General features: G+C 40.5%; 1 protein-coding gene across 2 annotated transcripts; it reads left to right on the top strand.

Annotated features, from left to right (window-relative positions):
* The first annotated feature begins 855 nt into the window (after positions 1–855).
* On the top strand, positions 856–26,486 carry XK (X-linked Kx blood group antigen, Kell and VPS13A binding protein). Of its 2 annotated transcripts, XR_016459708.1 has the most exons (6): positions 856–1,146; positions 10,318–10,580; positions 14,089–16,369; positions 18,959–19,035; positions 19,460–19,721; positions 21,963–26,486. XR_016459708.1 is itself a non-coding variant. In XM_031594564.2 (3 exons), exons 1-3 carry the CDS (start codon positions 902–904, stop codon positions 14,910–14,912), a joined length of 1,332 nt encoding a protein of 443 aa, XP_031450424.1. In that variant the 5' UTR covers positions 856–901; the 3' UTR covers positions 14,913–18,947. The 2 variants fall into 2 exon arrangements, 1 of the variants encoding a protein (XP_031450424.1); XM_031594564.2 differs by lacking the exons at positions 18,959–19,035; positions 19,460–19,721; positions 21,963–26,486 and having other exon boundaries at positions 14,089–18,947.
* Positions 26,487–27,989: the final 1,503 nt, after the last annotated feature.

Raw genomic sequence — 27,989 nt, 5'->3', positions numbered from 1 at the left:
ATCCTATCACGACAGACCTTGCTAAAGAGACTGTCCCCTTCTTTCTTACAGGCTCCCTTAGATACTGACAGGCTGCTCTCAGGTCTCCCCATAGCCTTTTCCAGGCTGAACAGCCCCAGCTTCCTCAGCCTGATCTCACGGGGAAGGTGTTCCATCCCTTGGATCACCCTTTAAATCACCCAGGCTCACCCCTAACAGGGTTCCTCTGCTGACATCAGCTGAGCTCATCAGCAGAGGTGAATGATGGGGGTCCACAGTTGCCTGTGCAAAGGCAGTTCAAGAAACGTCCCAAACAGCAATTACATTGGCACTTTTTCAGTAAATCTGAGGACAACCTGAGTAGCATTAAGATATATTAGCTGGCACGCACAGGCAGCTATCAGTGTTCTCTCCTTACTAAGCTAGTAGCATCTCAAACTCCGTATTTTGCCTTTCCTATGTACTTCTGCTGATTCCCAGGTCTCTGGCAGATCTGCAGTTCCCCGTGAGCAGGCTGAGATGCGGGACCTGTGAGGGAGGCACCAGAGCCAGCTGGGCGCGAACCGAGTGCCTGCACGGAGAGGCAGAGGGAAGCGGCAGTGAACACCGACGCAGGCACCATCTGCCAGCCCAGCGGGACTCCCCAGCTTCGTGTGGTGCTAGAGACTCAGACTCAGGGTGATACACCGCAAAGGCGTCTCCCGCCCTTCGGCTCACCGAGGTGGGCTCGGCTGAGGAGAAGCCGCTGCGCGGTCCCGCTCACCCGCCCTCCGCCAGCGCCCAGCGCGCAGGGCCAGGCCGCGCCTCGGCGGCCCCCGCCCCCGTACGGCTGCAGGGCGCCGCCGCTCCCTCTAGCGGGCGCCGCCGGCACTCGGCTGGGCGCGCCGGGCCGCGGGGCGTGAGGCGGCTGCGGCGGGCGGCGATGAAATTCCCTGGTTCCGTCCTCATCTCCCTCGTCCTCTTCGTGGCCGAGACGGCGACCGCGCTGTGCCTGAGCGGCGCGTACCGGGCGGCGGGGGACCGCATGTGGCAGTGGCTGACGCTGCTCTTCGCCCTGCTGCCCTGCGCGCTGGTGCAGCTCAGCCTGGTCTTCATCCACCGCGACGTGAGCCGCGACCGGCCGCTGGTGCTGCTGCTGCACCTGCTGCAATTGGGGCCGCTCGTCAGGTCGGTGAGTGCCCCGCGGCCGCGTCTGCCCGGGGATGCTGATGTGTGTGCGTGTGTTTTCTTTATTTCTGCTCTTAATGTCCTGAGGAAGAGGGGCGCGGTGTTGCTGATCTTCAGTAAACACTTTGACGGTGGGAAAAATAGGTTAAGTCCCTTCCGAGAGGCTGGTGGCAGCTCCTCCCCACAGAGCCTCATGGTGTGCCCTTCCCTTCTTCCTTTTCCCTTCTTCCTTTTCCCTTCTTCCTTTTCCCTTCTTCCTTTTCCCTTCTTCCTTTTCCCTTCTTCCTTTTCCCTTCTTCCTTTTCCCTTCTTCCTTTTCCCTTCTTCCTTTTCCCTTCTTCCTTTTCCCTTCTTCCTTTTCCCTTCTTCCTTTTCCCTTCTTCCTTTTCCCTTCTTCCTTTTCCCTTCTTCCTTTTCCCTTCTTCCTTTTCCCTTCTTCCTTTTCCCTTCTTCCTTTTTCCTTCTTCCTTTTCCCTTCTTCCTTTTCCCTTCTTCCTTTTCCCTTCTTCCTTTTCCCTTCTTCCTTTTCCCTTCTTCCTTTTCCCTTCTTCCTTTTCCCTTCTTCCTTTTCCCTTCTTCCTTTTCCCTTCTTCCTTCCCTTCTTTCTGTTGTATATTGCATTTATTTCTTGTCCAGATGGCTTTTTGCAAATGAGGTAAGCTGTCCAATGGTTGTGTTTGTTCGCTGTTGTGTTGTCCCTATCTGCATGCTCCAGGGTTACTTCCAAGAGAGAAAAGATTTCTTCCCTCAGCCTCTATTGCAAAACTGGGATAGCAAGGAGCCTGTCTGTGTGTGCTGGAAGTTTCAGATATGCTCTTCTGGAAAGTGAGTTTTTTTGCCTCACATGGCTTTTGGAGTATTTTCAACCTAAGTTCAACTTGTGATGGAAAGAATCCTCAGGGGAAAAAAATGTCAGACAAAAAATTGCAAAGTAAGGGAAAAAAAGTCAGGTGAAAAATTGCAAAGCTGATGCAAACCTGTGACAAATCATTTGCTGTGGGCTTTCATTTTAAATTTATGTTCAAATCTTGAAAAGGGAAATGAATATATATATATTAGGAGAGGTGTCCTCAACTTTTTGAAACTCCTCAACAGTGTGTTGATGGAAGATTTGTTCAGCTCAAACTAACTTTTCCCAGCTAACTAGTGATAGGACAAGAGGTTATGGCCTTAAGTTGTTCCAGGGAGGTTCAGGTTGGGTACTGAGAACAATTTCTTCTCAGAAAGAAGTGGCACAGGCTGCTCAGGAGGTGGTGGAGTCACCATCCTTGGAGGTGTTCCAGAATCGTGTGGATGTGGCACTGAGGGACATGGGCAGCAGGCATGGTGTGTTGGGCTGCTGGTTGGACTGGGTGATCTTAGAGTTCTTTTCTAACCTTAATGATTCCGTGATTGAAATGAAGGCAAGCAGCCTGGATGTTACAGAACATCTTATACTTCACAAAAACATTGAATTCCTCTGTAACCCTGGTGGTTTGTTTTTGCTTATGTTTTGAAGAGATTGCTGAGTTATGGACTTGGTTCTATCTTATTTATGAACTACATTCTCAGAGCTCTGGTTTTCCAAGAGCTAGGAGCAACAACAACAAAAAAAACAAAACAAAACAAAAAAAAACTTGCGTGTTTTTTGGAAAACAGGAGTGGAACCAAAGTGAAAACAACCAGTAAAACAAAGGGGCCGCTAGTGATTTTTGTTCTTCTAAAACAGTTGCTTGAGATCAAGACAGGAACAAATGAGTGACTTATTGAGCTGTGAGATGTGAAGAAACAAGTAAAGGGCCTGCAGCAACAAATTAGAGGATTTTCTTTCTAGCTCTCTGGAAAAGTCATAGATCTGTCTCAGCCTTAACCAAGCCCAATTTCATTTTCTGTTTTCTTCTCAATGGCAAGTTTATCTGTTGTCAATACGAGCCTTATCTTTCATAGAAAATGTTTTCTGCCATATCAGTGAACTCCCAGATGCAGTCATTACTGTAAAAACAGGGCATCTGGAAGCCCTCTCATTTTCACGTGGGCTGCAGTGCGTGTGAGTCACCAACATTGCTCCTTCTCCATGATTTTTTTGCTTCCATTGCTGACCTTAATGATTGACTTCCAAGATCATCTAGTCCTATCATCCACCTGCCACCAATATTGCCCACTAAACCATGTCTCCAAGTACTACATCTATATCCTTTCTTTAAATACCTCCAGGGACAGTGACTCTACCACCTTCCCAGGCAGCCTGTTCCAGTGCCTCCCCATTCTTCCTGAGAATAAATTGTTCCTGATATCCAACCTGAACCTCACTTGGCACAACTTGAGGTCATTCCCTCTCATCCTATCACTGTTACCTGGGAGAAGAGGCTGACCCTCACCTTGCTACAACCTCCTTTTAGGCAGATATAGAGAGTATTAAGGTCTCCCCTGAGCCTTTTCTTCTCCAGAAGATTGTTCAGTCTTCTACAGACTGAACAATCCCAGTTCTTTCAGCTGCTCCCCATAAAATCCCTCATCAATTTCATTGCCCATCTCTGGACACACTCCGGGGCCTTGATGTCTTTCTTGTAGTGAGGAATCAAAAACTGCAAACTTACTGAGAGTGCACTCAATTCCATCAAGCAAATCATCAATAAAGATGTTAAACAGGATAGGAGATTCTCCTTAGCCATCCTCTTAATGTTAATAGATTTGTAAAAACATTTTTTGTTTTCCTTTACCACAGTGATCTCCAGAAGACTTGGAGGTGTTCCAGACGTGTTGCAGTGTGCCTGGGTCGCTGTTTCCTAGCAGCATATATCCAGTACAGGGTGACATGTTAGCCTGTCTCTCTAGACCCAAGATAACTGGAATAATGATTAATAAACAGAGGGCAGAATGATCATGTCACTTGACAAGCTTTCTTCTTGCTACAGAACTCTACAAAGTAAAGGAAGAGTTTGATAGGAAACAGCCTGTCATTAGAATCATAGAATCATTAAGGTTGGAAAAGACCTCTAAGATCACTAAGTCCAACCAGCAGCCCATCACACCATGCCCACTGCCTGTGTCCCTCAGTGCCACATCCACACAGTTCTTCAACACCTCCAGGGACAGTGACTCCACCACATACATACAGCATTTGGCTGTATTATCGTATCAGTATGGATTTTACCATTGTGAACTGAAGAGAAACAATGTCCCTGTGGCCTTTTTGTCCCATCTGTGATACTTTGAAGGGAAGAGCCCTACTGTTAGTCACCTGCTGCCTTGTTTCAGAAGGGTTTTTGGTTTGTTTATGTGTCTACCCAATGTTGAATTGGTTGTTTTTGTTTTTTCTTTTCTTCTCAAAGCTACTTACACCCAGTGGTCTCTAGGGGTCCCCAGCATGAAGCCTCACAACGTCCTCTGCGTTTGAGCCCTTGTTAGCAGGAATCCTGCACCTCACTGCCACAGCTCGGCATCCTCTTTGGGAGTGCTGGGTTAAATTAATTCAGATAGAACCCACGAGCAGTGGAGCTGTCCAGGCTCTGTCCGTTTGCAGCATCAGAAGGAAATGTTAAATAGCCTGGAGGATGTGCAAGATGGTATAATTCAATAGAGAGCAGCCTGTTTTGGCAGGCTTTAAATAGCTCACATTAGCTTTTTAACCATCTCTCTTGGATTTGTGAGATGATATAGGTTGTTTAATGGTTTTCTGTTCAGACTCAGATAGAGACAGCAATGCACTGGTTTATAGATAACCTGTGTATGTATGTGATTTCTTCATAATCTTTGAAGTCAGACATCTTTTGCCATTTCAATTTAATTTTTAGGTGGAAAAAAATTGGAGAACAGTACGAGAGTATCGGGGTAGGAGAGAAAGCATATTTAGTTTAGCAAGCCAAATGGTCCAGATTATTCTGAATCCTCTGTATGACTGGGGAAAAAAAACACATCCTCTTATGAAACCTTCTATGTGCCACCACCTTCCCCAGACACCCACACTCCACCTGTTCTGGAGGCACTCACTGTCCTGCACTGAAATTGGGGCACTTCACTCTTCCTAGAGAGTACACTTGCTGCACCTGAACTGTTTGCTTGCCCTTTTGGAATTCCTTCTCCCACTCCCCAAGAGGAACAGTTTCTCTATAAAGCCAGAGCAATTTGTAGAGTGAAGTTCCCAATACCCTCTGTGCCTGGACTCTAATCTCCAGAGCCAGAAAGATTACTTGCAGTAGTTGGCTGCAGCAAGGTGACAGCAGATTTTTAGGCACTGGGAGGGAGTCTTGATGTGTTTCAGCTTGGTGCGACTTCTGAATGCTGTAATGCTCCTGGATGCTTAGGAAATCTTTGGATATTTTCTCTTGCCAGAAGAGCTTCTTTTACGATATAAAATAAATTACAACACAACAGTTGATTTCAAATAATGACCAATACCAATTAGAGACTAAATATGTTTTTCTTTTCTTCAGAAAAGACTGTGATGAGTTTTTTGGCTCACTGCTGGCTTCTCCTAGGCCAGGGGCTATCTCTGCTCTATGCTCATTTGGACAACACCTAGAGCACAAATGTTGTCTCGAGATTTCAAGTTTTTCAGCAATTCCACTAAATAATAACTGGATATATTTTTGCTTGTGTATTGATCCACACTTAAGATTTTGTTTACAGAACTCTTTGTGAAAAGACTCGTCTGCCCTTTTCTATTCAACAAATTATTGATAGGTAAGGAGATGAACTATGGAATGTAGATTTTTAGCAAGTGAGTGTGAGCAGACAATGTTGGTGCTGTTACACCTTAAGTCAGCTGGATGTTGTCAGTTCTTACTATCTGACTTTCTGAAGACAGTGCTAGAGTGACGTATTGATGAGAGTCTATTGTTAGCTTGGTGGTGCCTCCTTCTGAGGAAAAGGAAGAGGAAAGCTAAGTGATTTCTGGTGTCTTGAAGTGCTTTGTTAGCTGAGTAGAGAGTCCTGCTCACAAGGAACATGCAATTAGGAGCTAGTTCTGTCTGCCAAATGAACTTCTCTTGTGGAGAAAACAAATTGAAAGCAAATATGAAACAGATCCATATATAAAACACTGATGACTGTTTTCCCCGGAGTTTAATGGGATAAGGGTATACACAACAGACTTCTGATGGGATCAGACCTCATTTCTGAAGACATAAGGAGAAGCATAATGACATGCATGCATACGTGCCATGTGGACAGCAGCAAAGGAGAGGGAGAAGGAGGTTTATAACACTGCGAGATTTTATGACCAAAGTTAGATTCTGGAGCTACAGGAAAACAAAGAATAAAGAAAATAATGTAGAAAATTGCTGGTGGGCTGGAATTATCGGTCATTAATGTTTTGGGCACCTAATTCAGCAGTCTGGAATTAAATAAGTATAGGTAATGCTTCACACATGTACAAAATGTTATTCCTTATGGGTCTTCTGTGACCTGCTTGATAGTTCAGAATAGCGCAGGTCTAAAAAACTCTTTTCTGTGTAGGACTTCCATTGGTAGACAAGACTTCAGGAGAGCCAGCTAGCTCTAAACTTCACAACTGTTGATGCATCTCCCTTTTTTCCAGATGGGGTGAATATGCTTAAAGCCTATTCAGGTTGTTTTTTTCCCTTATTCTTGAGCAGATGCGTTAGGTGTCCAGAATGCGATGAGTCAGTGCAGATGGAAGGCAGGATGATGAGTGAGGAGCAAATCTTTTATGACCCAGATAAGTAATTCTGTAGGGGCAGTAAGTCCTTGCACACCTAGCTAAAGAAAATGAATTTGTCAGAAACGGAGTTATCAGAGAAATCCATTTGTACAATGGTTGTGAGCATGCCTGGATAGACCTCTCAAATGGACGTTTGCTCTTAGAGCACTTGTTAAAGGTGGGGAGTTCCGTATCTTCATAGCACACTCTTCATACTACCATTATTTTGCCTGTACTGAAATCCCACACATCCACGATTAAAAGAGGGAGCGAGGTGCTTGTTCTCAGCAGGCATATAAGGATAGGATCATTCCTCCTACAGACTGTGTGGAAGATGAATGTGTTGCTGCTGAATCACTCTTTGCAGACACCATCAGTGTCCTTGAAAGAGTTTAGCTGTTCGCTCTGCCAAGATTTGGAAATAGGGGAGAAAGCAGCACATCTTTTTCTCACCTCTTAACTTTTGGTTAAGAGTTGTTTTTGTTGTTTTTTTTTTAATTTCTTATATTGAAGTAATTTTGGCTCCTTCTGAGCCCGTAGCTTTCATTGCTTTGCATCCAGTGAAACTTTCCAGCTGCAGGCCTTCTGCCATGGATGAGTGCCTTTTGGAGGTCCCTAACCATCCCTGACTTGGAGGGATGGTTTCTGGAGAACTTGGGATTTCTCATTCCTTTTCCTCCTGAGCAGCAGTGAACAATTGGGTCTCCTCTGGAGTTCCCCATTCTGAAGGAGAGCTCTAAAGCAGTTGCTTAGGCTGTAGCATAAGCTGGAGTCCTGAATGTGCTTTTCATTGGCCCCAAAAAGCATGACCTCCAGAAACACTCCTGTGTAGGGTAGTTAGTGCTCAGGAGAAGATGAGCATCACTACCTAGGTAATTTGAGTCTTTGTGCATGTCATTTTTATTGCTCCATTGTTCAGTTAAAAGTCCCCTCTGGCTGTAAGGTGTGCTGGTCAGACCATCCATTTCACACTGTACTGGAAATGTGTGTTTTCCTACATGGGCATAAAATTTCCCATCATAAACATGGAACTCAGTGTACAGCTACTTAATACCTAGCTAATAAATAAAAATGTGCTTGCTCCAAAACCCATCTTTATGTTGATTATAGTATTTACTATAGTCACTACTCCTGTGAATCTTATCACCTCTTTTATGGGATTACTGCATATCTGATGGGTCCCTAGACTGTGTCTCGCTTCTGATCATGCACTGCAAGAGTTCAGAGGCTGATGCTGAGATCTAATTTTCCGTAATAGCTTCAGACTGTCCTCAGCTCAGAATGAATAGATGGCTGTGAATACTAAGTGAGGTATAAATGTTTGGGATCTTTCTTTCAGAACAGAATCAATTTGTTGTTTCAGAATCTGTATTGAGTTCATAAGTTGTTGCTGCTTTATTAATTTGTCACACTTTACTTTTGGCTGTACTGATTCTTTCACGTGGAACAAAGCTGGCAGGGATTGAAAGTTTAACAAGGGGACAATAGAAAGTCATCACCGTGAATGAAGGCTCCAGTGCACCAGGCCCTTCACATAGCTTTAGTGATGATAGCAGCTGAAGCTCAATGAATCGAGGACAGTACTACAGGGCACTGAAGCTGCCCTCCATCTGGAATAGCTGAAATTGCTAGTGACCCATTTAGGGGGGGGAAATGAGTTTTTATCAGGGCTGCTTTTCAGTTCAGTCTGTGTGCTGTCATAGATGCTGAATTGGCAATTGTTCTTGGGGAGAAAAAATGAAAAGAAAATGAAGTTAAAAGTAATAGTCTCAAGCAAGCATAACTCCATGCCTTGAAATTGTGAGATACTTCAAATAAAGCTTATGTTCTATTTATACACTACAAAAACTCTTGGGTTTAATATGACCTACAGAAGACTCAGATACTGTATTCCAGCAGCTATTATCTGTGAAGGCAACCAGGTGGAGTTGATGAACCTCAGTAAGGCACAATGGAAAGAAAGAGGATGACGTATGTGTCCAGCCATGGGAGGAGCTGTGACCAGAAGTGATGCCACAGGGTGTCCTCAGAGAGGTTCTCTCTCAACTGGGTGAGATCTTCAGCATAAGCCAGCCTTCATTAGTTGTGCAGCTCATGCATCCGTTCCTTCTAATTTTGAAATCTCTAACAGTGTTAGGCATAAAAGACAAAATATGTTCTGTCCACATTGTGCTTGGGAGATTTTTATTTTTTTCAATATTCAGTACCACTTATCCATTCTCCACCACAGACCCTGTAGCTTCAGGACCCTATCTAGAAACAGAGCATTTATTTTCCTTCTCTTTGCCTATACCTTAGTAGATACTTGCTTGTTACTGCTCCTCTGATAATGTTGACTGTTCTCCTGAGTGTTTCAGGTCCTGCTTATTGCTGAAGTCCATCCTTGACACTTTCATATCACAAAACTCTCTTAGAATTGTGTCTGTAAAATTTTTCCAGGTCTGAAAATGGTCACTGGAAAACAATTTCAGAGACTTTCAGAAATCTGTCTGGGGCTGTATTGTCTTCTTTAGAACTCAGGTTGACTAATTTCTCTCACAGCAATAACACTTCCTTATGTCAGTCCTTTTGGCCCTTTTCCATTCTCTCCCTATCATATGGGTTATTCTCCATATGTGGGTAGAGGCAGCATGTAATAAAAACTATGTTAAAACTATATCTGATTTATAAAGAGGAAGTATGCACTGGCACTTTCTTTCCTTGAAAATTAATGTGTGGCATTATGTAAACAAGGGGGTTTGGTTCACCCTTATTTAAAGAGCAAGGAGATGCAGCAACTGGAAACACTGCATCTTCTTGGAATATTCTTGCAGTACTGGCATTTATGTTCCTTAAATGTTGCAGTAAATCTGAGGAAACAGAAGGAATAAAGCTCCTATTTATGTGTCTTCTTAAAATAGGCTAATATGAGTTGTGGGATGCTAGACTGCTTGTTCTCATTACTGCTGCTATTGCTTGTTGGCTCTTTTGGAACCACTGCTTGGTAAAGCAAGGTTTGAGTCCAACTGTGTTTGCAGTTCTTGTACCCACTTGTACTCTGAGCCTCCCTCCAGTTTCTTGAGATGTTCTGCTTAGGGCAAAGATATAAGAAGGAGTTTTATTGGTCACAGCTGTATGCTTAACACTGGAAGACATGAGAATCTGAAGAAATACCTTCTGCTTGAATGCTATGTTGGGAAGTTGTGAACACTGGGGATGACTAGTCCAAGAACTTTAATAGAACAGCAGGAGGCAAGGGTGGCTCAGAGGAAGCAGTCAAACCTTTCATGCTCAAGTATTCCTGCTAGCAGCTCAGAGGGCATTCCCAGAGTCTTGTCCTCTCATCACAGTAGTTCATGTTTTGCATAGCAAAATCTGTCTTATTGCAAATGTACTGAAAGGAGAAAATGTGCGATTTGCTCTGTTAAAAAAAAAAAAAAAAAAAAAAAAGACTTAATGGCTTAGTATTGCATGACTTACAGTACTAACGGGTGAGAAGACATGCTTTAATTCCTGTTTTCATGTTACTCTATTTATTAACTTGCTTATAGGTGCGTGGAAGTCTTTTACATTTACTTCCGTGCTGGCAGAGTTGAAGAGCCCTATGTCAGCATCACGAAGAAGAGGCAGATGCCCAAGGATGGGTACTCAGAAGAAGTTGAGAAGGAAGTGGGCCAGGCTGAAGGCAAGCTGTGTACCCACAGGTCTGCATTCAGCAGGGCCTCTGTGATCCAGGCATTCCTTGGCTCAGCACCACAGCTCACACTCCAACTCTACATCTGTGTCCTGCAGCAGGAGATCACGGCTGCCAGAAGTAGGTAGAGCTGTTGTTACCACCTTCATATTTTGGTGGGTGTCTTGATTTCATCTGGGACAGAATTGTTCTTTAGGCTGTCTGGTATGATGCTATGTTTTGGTTCTAGGAGAAAAACACTGTTAATAACAGACTGATGTTTATAGTTGCTGCTGAGCAGTGCTGTACAGAGCCAAGGCCGTTCACACCAAAGGGCCCAAGCAGCCTTGGAGGGGAACAGAATCAGGACAGCTGACTTAAACTGGCTGAAGTGATATTCCAGACCATAAGACATCTTGTGGAAGGAGTTCTGAAGGGGGTGGGAGTTCATCTGCCTCTCTTCCACTGCTGGGGGGCTAGCTGCGCTTCAGTCAGGAGGTGATCAATTGCTTGTGCATCACTTTTTATATGCATTCAGATTATTATGCATATATATTATTATATATATGCATATATATAATAAAAAACTATACAGATAGAACTATTTACAAAGATAGAAAAAAGGACAATAGTTAGGTTTTATATATATATGTATGTATGTATATATGTATGTAATGTATATATATATATATATATGTATATATATATATATATATATATAAAACCTAACTATTGTCCTTTTTTCTATCTTTGTAAATAGTTCTATCTGTATAGTTTTTTATTTCTGATTTTTTTCCCCATTCCACTGGCAAGGTAGACAGCAAGCAAAGGACTGTGTGGTTGCTGAGTCACCTGCCACGTTAAATCACAGCCCATCCTTTATCTAAACCTTTGTCAATGCTGTGTCTTTCTCATGTAGTTCATGGCATACATGAATTTCTCTGGATGATCAGATACTTACAAGTGTCTGACATTCTTCAAAATTGTCATTTCTTTGTCTGCCAAGAATGTAAGATGAGGAGTAAAGAGAGTTGCTAAACTAAGATAAAGTCTGAAGGTTTGTGATAAAAACCATGAAGATAAAGCTTCAGTAACTGTTTAGCATGAAGTGCATAGATGTTATTTACACTGATAATCTCAAGAGACAAATTTCCTCCCATTTAAAAATAAAATTATTCAGCTGATTAAAAAAAAAAGCACCTTTAATTGTAGCAGTGTCTGTTGGCTCCAAGAAAAGAAGTTTTGTTTATATGTTTTTTTTTACAATTTACTACTATTTATAGTATCACTTTCCTAATGGGTATGGATTGTGCTTTCTGGGTGGTCTTGCCAGATATCTTAAGATACTTCCACAGTGGCTCATGAAGCTCTGACAACGGAGTACATTTTTCATTGTTTGAACATGTTTCAAGTGTTTTTGATTATTAATAGTTTTTAAGTGTTAAAGTTGTGTCTGAAAGAAAAGGTTTTGATAACCATGTGTCTTGCAGGTAAGAAAGTTCCCATATTTTTCAGGGATTCTGAACAGCTGTTTAGAAAATTACAATATAGATATAAAGTAGCCTAAGATACTTATCTGGATCATATAATTCTTATGAATCTAAGATATTAGTAATATTGTATTTGTGGTGTAGCTCGCCTAGAGGAGAAATCTGCCTCTTACCAACTTCTGAGGTGAGGAAAAGACCAGGTCTTGAAAAGATTCAAGATAACAACAACAACAACAACAAAGTAGAACAGTGCCTTCCTGAATGATTCTGGAACTGCACACCTCTGACCTTTGAGAGAAGTATCACTTTCTGGGAGTAGGCAGGAAGAAGAGCAATGCTGTATTTATAGGAGCTGCTAGAGGACTTTGAATTGTTCCAGAGGAAGCTACTTTCCTTTATGAAATGCTGCTACTTGTTTGCTCGGGATAAGTAAAAGCTACAATATTGTCACTCTTTGGTATTTGCCTTTGTGGTTGCCTCCAACTGTATTTATCACAGGCTTTAGAAGCAATGTTTGAACTAGTGGTTTGGTGGCAGTACTGACCCTAATTACAGTATTAAACCAGAATAAGCATGGGCTGGTTTGTATCCATTGAAAAGTGCCTTTTTCAGAGGCTTGATTTAATAAGGCAAGTTTGAGATTGATTGAGATTCATCCCTAAAATGAAATCAGGTAGTAACCTGAATATTTATCATCTTAGCAAAGCAGAAGACAAGCTGAGTTCCAGGACAGAAGCACGCTTTCTCCAGTAGATGTGTGTGTTTATGTGCTTTTCTTGTTTTGTGTGCTTTTGGTTTTTAAATTCTGAGAGCATTCTTTTGGTTAATTAGCTTATAGAGATTATTTGTTCTCTCACAGCTCTCAAACGAACAGAAAAATAGAGGGAAGGTGTTAAAAGGAGCCAAAGGAGTGGCTTTTGCCATAGTGGTATTCTTGACTCCATTGATTGCTCTTTTGCTTTTAGACAGTGTTTTCTGAAGCATAAAGCTTAAAAAATCTCAGCTCAACTGTACTGCAATAAGAGAGATGTTTAAAAATGCACATTAAAAATGCAGATGTGAAACAAGCAAATGCATTGCCTTTTTCAGAGAACATAAGGTACGTACGAAATCACAATGTAAAGTGGTTTTTTTTCCCAGTTTGCTGAGTGCTATTTAAAATTCAGATGTAAAGGAGTAATTAATTACTTCTCCAAAGTAATTCAAAGCATTTGATGATTAGCGTGGGAGAGAGGTTAGCTAAAAAGATAGAGAAAATCATGTGAAAAGTTATCAGAGATCCCTAAATACACTGGTTTCTTTCAACCTCATGGTTAGAAGTCAGTAATTTTAATTAGAAGAAAAACTGATAGTCACAGTTAAATAGCTGTAGCAAAGTAGAGAATTCAGTTCATGTGTTGGATAATGACAAAAACTAACTGTAGGCTATGGCAAGCACTAGTTGTTAAACACTACAGAAGTAATTAACATAATCAAGAAGTGCCAATTCTGTTTATCTTGTTTTATCTGATGCAATACAATGCTCTGTAGCAAGACCATTTAGCTTGGTTACTTTCATTCAAACTCTAAAAGAACAACAAAATCATTTTTACTGTGCTTGTGTGATCTGCATTTGAAGTGCTCCTTGCATGCAAACAGTGTAAAGTTTGAAACTGAAAGTATTGAATGAAGGCGCCTAAAATTGGTCCCCTAAATCAGCATATTGGTAAAAACTGTGAAGAAAGCATGCAAATACTGACAAAATCAAGCATAGCTAGCTCTTCTGAACACTGAAATACTTCTCTGTTTATTCTGTATGTCCAGGGCCTATACATCCATATCCTACTTAGGTCAGAATCATTCTCCTGTTTTGCAACTGAGCTGTATAATTGCCAAAAACAGTACATGTACAAACAGTCCTGGGCTGGTGGTGGGGAGATGCTTGTGATTGTTCTGTGCAGCTTCTCTTTCTATCTGCTTGGAAAAGTAATAAGTGGGGACCAAAGTTGGAGGGAGAGTTAGAGTAAAAACCCAGAAATGGATACACAGAATGGATATATTTTTTTCTGCATTATACCCGACTGGGAATGCCCAGAAGTGCCACGAAGACATCTCTGCATGGTGGTGATGCAATGTCTTCTGCAGAACTGATCATTCTGGTTTGTCTTTTCTCTTTGTAGGTATTTTTATGGTCCTTTCTCTTCTGTCAATTGTATATGGCGCCTTACGCTGCAACATCTTGGCTATTAAGATTAAATACGATGACTATGATGTCAGTGTGAAACCAACTGCCTACCTCTGCATATTCATGTGGAGAAGCTTTGAGATTGCTACACGTGTTACAGTGTTGGTCCTTTTCAGCTCAGTCCTTCAGATCTGGACTCTCCCTGTTGTGCTAGTGAATTTCTTTGGTTTTTTCTTTTATCCATGGATTCTCTTCTGGCAAAGCAAGTCCCCATTTCCTGAGAACATAGAGAAGGCACTGAGCAGGGTTGGAACTACGATTGTCTTGTGCCTTCTTACCTTCTTGTATGCAGGCATTAATATGTTCTGCTGGTCGGCAGTGCAGGTGAAGCTCAATGATCCTGACTTAATTAACAAATCCCAAAATTGGTACCGATTGACTGTGTATTATATGCTGAGATTCATCGAGAATGCATTCCTCCTGCTGATGTGGTACATCTATAAAACTGATATCTACTTATATGTCTGTGCCCCGTTGTTGGTCTTGCAGCTCCTGATAGCTTACTGTATGGCTATCCTCTTCATGCTGGTGTTCTACCAATTCTGCCACCCATGCAAAAAACTGTTCTCATCCAGCATTACCGAAGGTTTGCTGTCCTGTTTCATGTTCTGCTTTATTTGCAAGTCTCCCAAATCTTCCACCCTGACAGACAAGGCGGATTTGAAATCATCTGAAAATGCTGATGAATCACAGAGCAGTAACAAGACAATAGATTCTCTGAATGGGAATCCTCATCAAAGTGTTTCTTCCAATGCCTAGTTCAACTGGAAGCAAGTCTGTGCCTTTGGAATGTGGCAGATCAGCTGCTGGGAATGTTGGGCCTCATGGATATTGTGTTTTGTGAATGGAATTTCTTTCTTGCAGGTGTACACTGCATGACAATGACAAGCCTACCTTTGTGGAAAACTATGAGTTTGGGTATGTGTACCTGACTGTCTGTGTATGGACATACAGAGCAGTCATTGTTTGTAGACTTCTGTTTCAGATTTTTATTTTTACACATAGGTTTATTATCCTGTGCCTATTTTAAAATCATTATAGAAGACATCCTTTAAAAACTAGCCTGATTCTCGTCTTACTCAGGAAATCTGAGGATGGAAGGAAACCCGTTTCATTTCAGAAAGGATGTCATTATGGCATGTCACCCTCACACAGACACAGAGCATAGTCTTAGACTTTAAATTGACTATAGCTGTGGTGTGCTTTGATTGAATTGCAGACTACACTGTAATCAATGTGATAAAATAATGCTTCTCTCTGTGGCATAAGAATTTGACTTCTACAATGCACAGTAGCCTGGGTTGCCAAGAAAACAGCTAATTAGCTAGCGCTAATGCTGAAATGTGACTGTTACTGAGAGTGAACAGGGGTTATTGGCTTATGCACTATTTTACTCTTCCTATTTGCTGCTCGTTACTAAGGGAATTAAATTTAACGCAGTAAGTGTAATGTTCTGGAACAGTTTGGTGTACTGACATCACTTAAATACTACTTCAGAATCTGTGATACTCTGGTATTGGGGTGGCGTTCACTTCACATAGCTTGAGGTATCTTCGAGTTTAGTCAATAGTGTGAACTAGTCAGCTAGGGGCTCTCCAAAAAATATCTCCAATGAGTGATTCAGCCTTTCTGAAAATGTTGGCTTAGGTGACATGAATCATTCTCTGAAGACCTACTGCTCTGTGTTAACCATATGTCTTGACAGCTGATTTGACTCTCTCTCCATTTCAGATGGCTAAAGTTAGAAAAGACAAGTGCTCCTCTGACTGTCAGAGGGGTTGGAGGGATTGGTAGCACATGAAGCAGGTGCTTTTGAGATAACTCCTTTCTGACACTGTATTGTGGCTGGGTTGGTATTAGTAGTGCAAACCCTCTGGCATCTTTTACCTCATAAGTATTACTGGCTTGAAGTCTGAAAGAAAGAAAATGGAAGCTGTTGACTTTTTCTTCTATGCACTATATCACCACAAATGAAAGTGTTTCTGTAGTTTGCAAATCACTGATAAAACTTTAAGTACAATTTAGTGGAAATACAAAACAATACAGCTGTATTTAGAAAGAGTAAAGGAAAGCGTTTTGCACTTTGGTTACTTAGCACTTCTGTACTTGACACATTGTGACTACTATTGAAAAGAAAATAATTTGTGACTCAAAGTACCTTCTTGTGCCTCAGCTTAATTTCCAACCTGATGTCATGGAGAATGTGAAGATCTTAGGTAGGGATCAGATCAACACCATTTTATTAGAAATGTCTCAAGTTGGGGTCTGAAGTCATTTGTAATGGGATTTCACATGAAGTACTGCAAAGAGCTAAGCTGTTTTTATTTTTTTTGTTTACTGCATTGTAAATGAAAGGTCTTCCTACTTCTGTTTTATAATGGAGTTATGTTTTTTCAATTTGCTTGATGTGTGTATGTATGTGTGTTATATAATTAAATTATTGGTGGGTGGTAATGTGAGTTTCTGGTGTGAGCTTACCATAGGAACATAGCTCATGTATTTGGGGAAGGCACCAAATATCTCTGCTCTAGTTTCTCTCTCTGAGAAGCCTTAGAATGGTGAAGCGATTCCTTGAAAACATGACAGTATTTCTCTCTACTTCTATACATAAAAGTATTGTACAGTATTTCCATCTGCTTTTCTAAATTATTTCAGATTGTTATTGTTTTTTTAATTGCAATTCGAAGGAGCAATTGAGAATGTGGTCCCTTGCTTCCAAAACTTCAGAATTCAGGACACGGACAATTTTTTGGGTGTTCCTAGCTAGAACTGAGTATCTAATTCATAGATGATGATTAGTGAACTACAATCATCGCTTATCTACAGATGTACAAAGATGTAAAATTTTAGTCTTTGAGAACAAAGTGGTTTCATGTGTAGAAGTACTTCAGAGCTATAAAGAGGGCTCTGAAGTCTTTAAATAAGACTTCAGCATTGGTCCTGTTGTGAATTTGCCATTTGAAAAGAGAGAGAACTTCACAAACCTCAGCTAGTGAAATGTTTATGCTTCAGGTAAGTCAACAGTAGCAGAATTATGCAGCTGGGAGTTCAGTATGTGTATGTAGTGGGTACCATTTAACTTCACGTACTAATGATGGATGCTAACATGTATACATGTTTTTAGAGAATGTGCCATATTACTTCCTATTTTTATAGCAGTGTCCTCAAATGCATGCACCAAGTCCTGAATATTTAAATTATTATGAGAAAAAGATTGTTTGGGTAATACTGCTGTTATATGGCTTTGCCATAGTTGTGCATACCAGCCAAATGCAATTAAACACTCCATCAACATGAGTGCCATTGCTTTAGCTGTGCCTCATGTCTCCTCAGCATCAATTGCTGATTGACTAGCAGTATCGCTGCTCTGTGTATGTTCTGATCTTGTGGTGCTGCCACTGCTGAAGGGAGAGACAAAGATGTTCTGTTGCATTAAGACCAGTATTCTACAAACAAGCTCATGTTTCTGAAGTGTCCTATAATGTGAGGAAATGCTTTTTTTTTTTTCCAGAATAGTGACAATCTAGATAGTGTTATTATTAATACACTCAGTGGCTGCACTGGGAGAAGGGTAGTATTAGCTAGGAAAGATATAAGTGTTTGAATGAGTGATGTCTTAATGCAAGTTTATCATTGTTTTTAAGTGTTACAGGTATATGTGTCACTGAAAAGGTACAGGGCTAATGTTAAAAACTTCATTCACTTCAGTAGTCTTGAGTCACACAAAGAATTGCTCAGTAAGGATTGTTCATGTAAATGAGTATGCAAGATCTAGAACATAGAATGTAGGTTTTCTTTTATACTTGTAAAACAACACATTAAAATGTTGAAACACAAACTTAAAATTGTGTTGGTGTCCATTCTTAATACAGGCTTTTAGAAGTCCAAGCTAAAGGTTATATAGTATGCTGTCAGCTGTTACCACACAGAACAAAAGATGTTTTTATGCAAATCTGACAGAAATCTGATTGATTTGGGAGTTCTTCATCCAAAATCAATGGTGCATATAATGCTATTTAGCTGGTAGAGAACTCAGCAGAAAATGTAGCAGTTGGTTTAAGAGAACAGTGTCATACAGAACAAGATTGGCATAAGTTATTTATTGTCACTCCTAGTCCCAGGCTTGATCAACAGTTTATGTATAAGGCTGTATGTGCACAAATAACATATAATCTTAGTGAAGCTGACAAATCTTACAATGTCAATCTAAGATGTGATCTTAGTGAGGCTAGCAAAGCGTAAAACATTTGTCACTTACTGATGATCTGTATCAGCAAGGCATCTTGACATCAAGGTGTAAGGGATCTCTGTATAGGGGTAACCTTGAGGCTGCTCACTATTTAGGGAATAAGATAATTGACTCATAGTCATAAGTTGCTTTTTAGGTGTGTGCTCAATTGGGTTGCAGCTGTTGAACCAGGTGTCTGCTATCCGTTCTTTCAGCCCCTCAGTTTGTGACAGGTTTGTGGTTGCTCACTGTCCGTTCTGTGCAAGGTCTTAGGTACAAGGCTAGGTCAATGGAAGGTGTTAAGGGAAGGAAGTAGGAGAGATGGAATAGGAGGAGCACACTGTCACAGTATCTGAAGGAGGGAAACAGGTTTGAACGAATTTGTGAAGACTATCGTTTCCAAGAGGAGATATGCAAACTGATGCAATGATCCTACTGATACTTAAGGTTTCAATATGAGTTATCTACTTGACTTTCTGTCTGACCTCTTAGTAAGCCAGGAGCTTTCTCTTTTTAGGTGTGTTAAAGCTGTGTAATCACACTCAATGATCCAGGTATCTGCTACCTCTCCCTCTAGGCATGAAAGAGTAGAAGTTGTTGAAATAAGGAGGTACAGAGGGAAGGAAGATGAAGATGTTATGAAAGTAATGGAAGGTAATAAAAGTGGCTTCAATTTACAGGGTGCACTGATTACAGAAAAACATTTAAAGTAAGTTTCTAACCATTCAAGTAAAATACAGGGTTTTTTTTTTTAATTCTTAAAAAGTGTATGGCAACTAAAATGAAACCTTTTTAAAAGAAAAAAGAATTGATTATTTGCATGCCTGTTGGACGTTTGCAGGCTTGATTCAGCACAGGCAAATATTTGAGGTTGGTAAACTGTACTAGTTTGGGGGAAAAAAAATAAACTGTTTTATTTCCCCATATTTCCTACATTTTTTTCCATAGGAGCTGATGGTATCTATCTGTCTGAGACTGGTAAAGAATGCATTGTCTCAAATCACCGTGAGACATTCGAAACGCTTTGTGGACAGTTTTACATTTGAAAGCATTTCTTTCGAGCTGTTTGCATTTGCAGGGAAGGGCCCAAGAGTGTTTTCTGGCTGAAGACTTGCCATGGAAGCTAATGTTTCCAGCCTAATACAGGAGATTGGGAGGTGATACCATTGTGTCCTGTGAAGGCAAGATACCAGCTGGCATCTCCTTGACTCCTCCTCTCCCTGCCGATTTAAATTTGCAAGGCGTGGAAAACTGGAAATAGAGTTCCTGCTGGGATCCTCCGAAGCCAGAAGCTGTCAATTCAAAAAAGCAGGCTCGGCCACTCTGGACTATAAGTAAGAGTATGTACTTTCGCCATAGTTATTCGACAGCTTACTACCATAGCCTCAGACAACCCACCGCTGCCAAAGATCAGCACTACCAAGACATTGCTGGATCAAGAAGTGGTGAACTGTTTTGCTTTGCAGTGTTTTTATGTATCTGTATGTCTGTTTGTCTCTCTTTCTCCAGTTTCTATCTTTTCTCTTTATCTTCTTTTACTCCTTCACTCTTCGTAGTAGCCATTTCATAATATTGTCTTATCTGTAACGTGACTCAGGAGACAGAAAACAATTGATCTCTCTCAGAACCCACAGGGTGGGATGAGACACTAGTTTGCTAAAACAGCAAACCATTTTCTATTACTTCCTGCCTTCTGAAAGTGCTCATGTACCAAAGGAGACAGGATTTTGAGCTGAGATTTGTGCAAGGCAAGCATCATAGTGAATGTTTATAATCTAGTATTTTAAAATGCAGTTGAGGTGATTGACTCCAGTCACTCAGGAGGCATCACTGGAACATGAATATATAGTACTTTGGTAGAGATTATAAGTTTAATTCACTGGAGACAGAAGACTTAAAGTAAGAGGTTTTAAGGACTGTGTAATTTCTTCTTTATCTTTAAGAACAAGTTTAATGAAACTCTTTTGTCTGAGCTTCATGTCAGTACTCAAGTCAAAATGCAAAGTAGGTGCTTCAGAATCACAACATGGGAATTTACCGAATCTCTCCTTCGAATAAACAACTTTACAACAACTGTATGTCCTAGAGAAAAGGAAAGAACAGCTTTATCCTTTTCCAGATTTCTCACAGTCCTAAGAAAAATCTCTCGCTCCTGAAAATAAAATTTTCAGTAGTCTTGAGTGTCAGTATTCAGGTACAACAATTTCACCTTTCAGAATTGTAATTCAGATGTGAACACTTATATGTGTAAAAAGTTTTAACCACAAACTCATATTAATGAGTAAACAAAGATAAGCATAGATAGATGCTAATTAGCTGACGATTTTTTCTAGGAATAACATCAGCGTTGAAATGTTTTGGCTCTGAAGGTGAGATATGGTTTATTGAGCTAGAAACAGCCTGTCTGAAACGTGTCCTGAGCTTTCTCATTCCTTGCTGTTAAAAGTTTCTATTTTGAAGGAGAAAACAACGTGATGGAGTAAATGTTACATATCTTAACTTCTGGAAATTCTTTCGATAGCTCTTCTTCTCATCTGATTAATGTTTCCATTTGCAGCCCATTCCATGCCCACTGCCCTGTGGTGCAGCCCCTCTCCCTCCCCCCCATCTGCCCTCCCCCGACACAGCTCCATGCCGTTCCCTCGGGCCCTGTCGCTGTCACACAGAGCAGAGCTCAGCGCTGCCCCTCCGCTCCCTGTGAGGAGCTGCAGCCGCCATCAGGCCTCCCCTCAGCTCCTCTGCTCTGCGCTGAGCACACCGAGGAGCCTCAGCTGTCCCTCATATATCTTGCCCTCCAGACTTTTCACATCTTTGTAGCCCTTCTTTGGATGCTTAGGTTTTATGTCCTTATTTTGTGGCACCCAAAATCACACACAGTGCTCGAGGTGAGGTTGCACCAGCACAGAGTAGAGTGAGTCAGCCTGAACATTGATTCAAGTTTGGCTTCTAATATGGAGGCTAAATATCAAAACAGCACCTTACAGTCAAGGTACACTACTTTCTGTTTTATGTATGTGTGGATTTCCTGCTCTTGTAAATCTGTGAAGTAGAACTGCTGTGTTCAACATGCATAACAGAAAGCAAGGTGCTTGCAATTGCTTTAGTTTTGCAGTTGATTATCCTCATGACATCAGCTAAATTCTCTAGAATACTTCTTGCTGTTTCTTTTCTTCCTGTCTGTTGCTTCGTGGTGATCACTTCAAATAGAAATGGAGAAACAACACAGTGAAACATCCAGCTGCACTTTTGGTATGGTTGATCTTTATAGCCGAAGTTACACAGCTGTGAAAACAACTGAATGCATGGAATGCATCAATTCTTCATTACTACATTGAAAGTGTTAATAGCAGTGGACAGTACAGAATTCAGAAGCGTACAGACATCATTTTAAAAAATAATACACATAGGAATTTTTCAAAAAGAAGTGTAGCATTAGCTTAGGTACTTTGGTACTTTGGTACAGGGAAGGTAAGGTAACGCAAAGCCCCAATGTAATTAGGTGTTTACTAAGTATATTTGCTTCATTGCCAATGCATTGTTGTGGGCTTTCTTGTTTTTAACTTTTCTTCTTATTTTTAAAGAAAAATAAATATATGGCAAGAAAAAAGAGGATGAAGAAAAGAAAATGACATTGCGAGTCTACAGAAGTATTTGAGGCAACTCAGAGAAACTCAGGTGAGAAAGAGCCTAGAGTTGTCCACCAGCATTCTCGAAGGTGCACAGCAGAAGCTCAAGTAAGGAGTCTGAGTACCACTAAACAGTGTACCTTGCCTCAGAACCTGAGGTCTCTCTAATCTAGACATAGCATTTTCAAGTTATTTGGTTTTAATTTATGTTTTACTATTCTGTTTCACTACCAGCAGTCTTTAATCACACAGTGTTGCAGTACACATATTGGTTTTGATTTTGCATCTCATCATGAAATAAACATTTCTGTGCTAATGGTCAGAACGGATATAATACTGCTGACATAATGCATGCAGTTTGCATGCACCATTTGGCAGAAAATTATTATTTCAGAACAATCTGTGAACCCAACTGAGAAAGAAATATCTCCAAGCTATCACTACTCCCATGAAATCCTGAACAATAGAAATGGGAGAATATCATTAAGCCATCAAATCTTGTATTAAGAGCTAATAAAGAAAAGAGTGAGTAATGTTGCAGAAAACATTCCGTGGTCTAACCTACTCATTTTAATGTCATTTTTAATAATGATTTTTATACAGGCTGGTTTAGCAATAGAGATCAGTATGTTAGTTTAAGGACCAATATATTAGTTTAGCAAAAGGAATCAATGAGTGCTAGTTCTGTCATCTAAAATCCAGGAAGAAAATTCTCTAACTCCAGTGTGGTGTTAGAAAGCAGCATTCTTTTATTCCTCACAATATGTACTAGGCAACTTGACAAATTAAGCAGAATTCTACATTTAAACAGTTAAGACAGTTAAGACATATGTATGCAATGCATTGGCATACATATTCATTCTTTTCCAAGAATTCATTAATTTATATTAATATATATTAATATATGTCCCTTGGGCATTCATAGTTGCGTCTAAGGTGATCCTACAACCACTTACTTTCTCCCCATTTTCCCATAATCAGCTTAATCACAGTGACTTTTGGCTGACCTCTGTCTGTTTTTTCCCAATTTAGAAAATGTCCGTTGCTTGTTAAGCCATAATGAGCAATTTTCTATCTTAGTGCACTCTAATTCAAAACAATATATGTGAAATCCAAGGAGAAAGTCCTTACACCTGGTGGATGCAAAGATAAAAGTAGTTATTGTGACTCCAGTGCTCCTGTGAAGCAGAATCCCTGAGAAAAACAAGTTCACACTCCAAGCAAAGTTAAAAATGGAGAGTTTTAGAACTAGCACTCATTGATTCCTTTTGGTAAACTAAGTGTTGGTCCTTAAACTAATACTCTGATCCCCATTACTAAACTAGCCTGTATCAACCCTGCCTTTTCTTTTGAGGATTATGATGTTTATATTGTAATCCTCACCACCTTTGATCCTTCGCATTTAGGTATACATCCCCTACATTTAATCATAGAACAAGCAAGGATACATATAACTACTATACACATTGTCCCTACAAATAACTTCTTTAACCTATCTAATCTGGGAAGCCAGGAAGTCATTTTGGGTAAAAGGTCTGTTAAGTTCTAGCTTACATCATCCTGGATTACTTAATGCAGTATTTTAGTTTGGTGCCATATTTTATGTATGTCTGTTTCTATTCTACCACTCTGATCCACATAAACACAGCAAATAGTATTTACTACTGCACAAACCCCTCTTTGTGCAGCCAATAACATATCTAAAGCCATTCTGTTTTGTAGTACTACCCTGGCTAGACTTTGAACTTCTTCCTTAAGGGCAATAATAGCATCCAGTGTTTCATTTTAACGAACTGAGATGTTTACTATAGCTTTTTCTAGTTCTGCAATTCCTAGAGAGGGAATTAATCACCTAATGAATGAGTGAAAACTACCAGGCCTTTCTACTAATGGATTGGGCATTTCCCTTTTAACCTTTGAGGTACTCCATGTTAATCGATCTGTTACTGCAACCTTTGGCATTACTATTCCCAGGGTACAGGTTCTGGTCCACTGTGATGGTAACAGTCTCCGCATAACCAGTACCATTCTTTGCCTTTAATAAACATCCAGTATTTATCCCTGTTTCTTTAAAAATACTCATTCATCATCTGTAATACCCACCTTCAGTGCAAATGTTTTCCACTGGAACAATCCCTACTTGACTAGTCCATTTGTCTGTCAAACAAATGGTATTATTCATAGGCTGGGTTATTACATTCTATGTCTGCAATTCTACATACCTATCTGCAAAGTATTCTATGAATCTGGTAACAAATAATGTATGCCAACTTTGTTTTGGAAGTGGTGTTCCCCACATTTGGTACAGGCTTGTCTCATATTTTGTCATTTCCATGCATATCCAACAAGAAGTAGAATTCCAGGCAACGGAACAGCCACCTTTTTAATCAACTTCATATACTTACTTTGATCCTATGTGTCTAATTGATAAGCATAAGTAATTACTGCTAAGATTACCATTATCAATTTAAACAAATGGAGTATATCCCTTAAGCACTGCTAAAAAGCTTAGTACACAATTAATACGAATAATGTAAGGCAAACAATCACTGTTGCACTAAAGATAATTATCTTTGACAACTGCAAGTTCATAATAGGATTTTCTGTTTCCCATCTGTAAGCTGTGTTCATTTCTGTGAAAGTTTCAGTTTCACTGGTGCAGTCTGTTCCACTTGCCACTGTGGGATGGGTGCTTTCTTTGCTCTTCGTCAGTAATATTTGGTATAGTCCTTTCCATTTCTCCTCTAGTGGTTTGAAGCTCCAAGTCCATTGATAGACCCACTCCCCAGGTTGAAATGGATGCATTCTGACTTCCAGAAGTGTTGGCGTTGCCTGAGCCATGAACCTGTGGATAGCAGATAGGATTTTCCCTAAAGAGATGACATTCTCATAGGTTTAGTTCACCCAGTTGATTTATATCACTATTACCCATCAATATATGAAATGGTCTTCCATACATAATTTCATAAGGACTTATTTTCTCTTTAGAACACCACTTCCTACCATGAAGTAAGGTGAGAGGTAAGGCCTCAGGCCATTTCAAGTCTGCTTCTTGACAGATTTTACTGAATTGCATTTTCAAGGTTTGATTCATCCTTTCCACCTTTCCACTGGACTGTGGTCTATATAGTGTATGTAAATCCCATTCCATTCCAATGTTTTTTGCTAAGTTTTGGACAATTTCAGCTACAAAATGCAAACCTTTATTTGACAATATACCTATTTGTACCCCAAATCTAGGTATAATTTCTTTTAGCAAGACTTTTACTGTTTCCCTTGCTTTGTTGGTGTGATAGGGATAAGCCTCTGATCATTCTGAAAAAGTATCAATCAATACCAATAAATACCTGTAGCCAGCTTGCTATGGGAGTTTGGAAAAGACTACCTGCCAATAGTTTCCTGGGCTGTCTCCCCTTCTCATAATTCCAGGGGGTGGTCTTTTTTATTTTTCAAGTATAATTCACATTTCCTCACCATTCTTTTTATAATTACTCCCATTCACATGCTTAAAATTTGAGTCTTTAAGTTATCTGTGATGGCTTCTGTTCCCCACTATGTGATTTGATGATTATTTTCTACTGTTTTCCTCATTACTAGTTGGGAAACCATTACATGGTTTTTGGAATTACCCACCGTCCTTCTATATTTTTCTTAGCTTTTATCTTAAGCTATCTTCAGTCTGGTATTTTGGAGGTTCATTGATCCGTTCTTGCTGTTTCTGGGATACTAATTGGAGGAAAACTCCTTTTTCTGCATTCTTGGCTGCTGTATCTGCATGGTTGTTACCCATACTGATATTATTGTTGTTTGATTGGTGGGCTTTGCAATGCATTCTAGCTACTTCTTGTGGTAATTGCCCCTCTTCTAACAATTCTATTATTGTTTCTCCATATTTCACAGGTGTTCCCTGGGAGTTTAGTAGCCCCTTTGTTTCCAGATAGCACCATGTGCAAGCACAACTCCAAATGCAAATTTTGAGTCCAAATACTGTCTCTTTTCCCTTTTGCTAAATCCAAAGCTCTTAGCAAGATTATGAATTCTGCTTTCTGTGCTTAGGTAGTATGTGCCAGAATTATGGCATTCTTAATGCTATCTTGCATGAAACTGCTACAATCCACAAACACTTCCATATCTGGATTCCGAGGGGACAGTCTTTCAAATCAGTTCTGCTAGAATATACTTGTTCAATAGTGTGAAGACAGTCGTGTTTGATTTCCCTTCCTTCTATTGTGGTGTTTAAAAACAGGACTGGATTCGGTATATTGGTTACTTTTAATTCCATATCCTCTTGCTCCACCAGGTAGTTCATGATCCAGTTTTGCTCCTGGCTTCAGCTGGTTACGGATTTGGATTCTACCATCCAAGAGTTCCTGTTGCCTAGATCCATGGTATCACTGCAGTTTCCACTCCTTCCGGTACTGTCTGGTCGGGAGGGGATGATTTCTATAACATCACTGTTACAGTGATGTATGGCTAGAGCAGTGTTATTCGGTTTTCAGAGGCAATTTAAGTATGACTTAGCATCATATAGTCTTCATGTTCAGCACAGGGATTAGCCATATTTTAGTACTCTATCTAATATATTATTTTATAGTGAAGCCTTATGCAAAAGCTTGTTCCTTGGTGCCACAGTTCATTGTGTCATGTTATCTTTCTTAGACTTGTGCATTTAACATGAAATCATCTCAGTGTTTCTCCTATTGCTGTTAATAAAAACTTAAAGTCGTCAGTACAAACAAGGCTGAGTCAGGAGCCATGTCAGTCAGATGTCATGCTGCAGGCAGGGATCTACTAACTGACCTGGGTTGCCCTGTCACCCCCATGCTAAGAAACAAGAGAGAAAAATCAGCAAAAAAAAAAAAAGAAAAAGAAAAAAACACCTTTCACAGCACTCATTTATATTTTACAATATGAACTGTAGCAGTGTAAAGTAGTATAGACCTGTGTAATTAGGATGTTGGAAGGGGTTACTGGAATACTGCTATGGCTGTGTGATGATGCTGATGCTGTTTCTTCCTCCCCTGTAGCACAGCCATTAGGGCACCCAGACAACCAATGGAAAAAGCTGTATCAGGACATGGTGCAGGTGCACCTTAGATGTGGGGTTACAGAACCTTCTGTGAAGCAATGTCTTTTGTGTGCATGTGCATGCTCCTATGCTGCCTCTGCTCAGGGAGTGCATTTGGCTGTCTCCTGGCTAGCGGGCCACCACTGTATGAGAGTTTCTGGTCCCAACTCACTTTTAACCTGGGGACACTTCCACGAAGCTCCCAAATAACTGCTATGTGTCTCAGCTCTGCTTCACACCCCTGCCCATCTCTCTCCTTCAGCACAGAAGTGGAGATAACTGACTCCCAGAGCTGAAGCTTTTTTGCCTGCTTTTCCCCTCTGAAAAGGGGAAGTGTCTACAGCAAAGAGGCTTTGTAGCAGAGGCAGGTGAAGTGACTTCGGATGCAAACATATTTATAGTTCCAGCACCCCAAATTTTCAGTATGGCTTATCCACGCAGTAAGCTAAGAAGACAGGCTCATTTTCAAAAACTGGGTTTCAAAGTCAAAGATGAGAGGGGTGACAGATGTCTACAAGAGGGAAATTCTGTCACAAGGCAGCCTCTCTCTTTACACCAGAAGACCTGTGATAAGACAAGTCTGCCAGATGTTCAGATCCATCAAGGAGCTCACAGCAGCAAAGGAAAGCAGAGCTGGGACCCTTAGGGAGACAGCAAGGAAGTGGCATTTTCAGTCATATGAGAAAAGAAGCTGCTCCTGGAGCTTGCAGGCCGTGGTGCACCAATATTTTTACCTGTTACACGCCACTGACTTTGGTTCTTGTTTCTAATCTCGTATCTACTAAAATATTTCCCACTGAAAGTATAGGTCCCCGAGTGGTAAATTAACATTTAATACAAAATGCTGGCAGTAGGCTCATTTTCTTACTCAGCTTTTACAGAATATATATATATATATATCGGCTTAATGAGTG

The sequence above is a fragment of the Phasianus colchicus genome, chromosome 1 (assembly GCF_987193195.1).
Source record: "Phasianus colchicus chromosome 1, bPhaCol1.hap1.1, whole genome shotgun sequence".
In the NCBI taxonomy this organism is placed as follows: domain Eukaryota; kingdom Metazoa; phylum Chordata; class Aves; order Galliformes; family Phasianidae; genus Phasianus; species Phasianus colchicus.
This window is presented reverse-complemented; position numbering and strand designations above follow the sequence as displayed.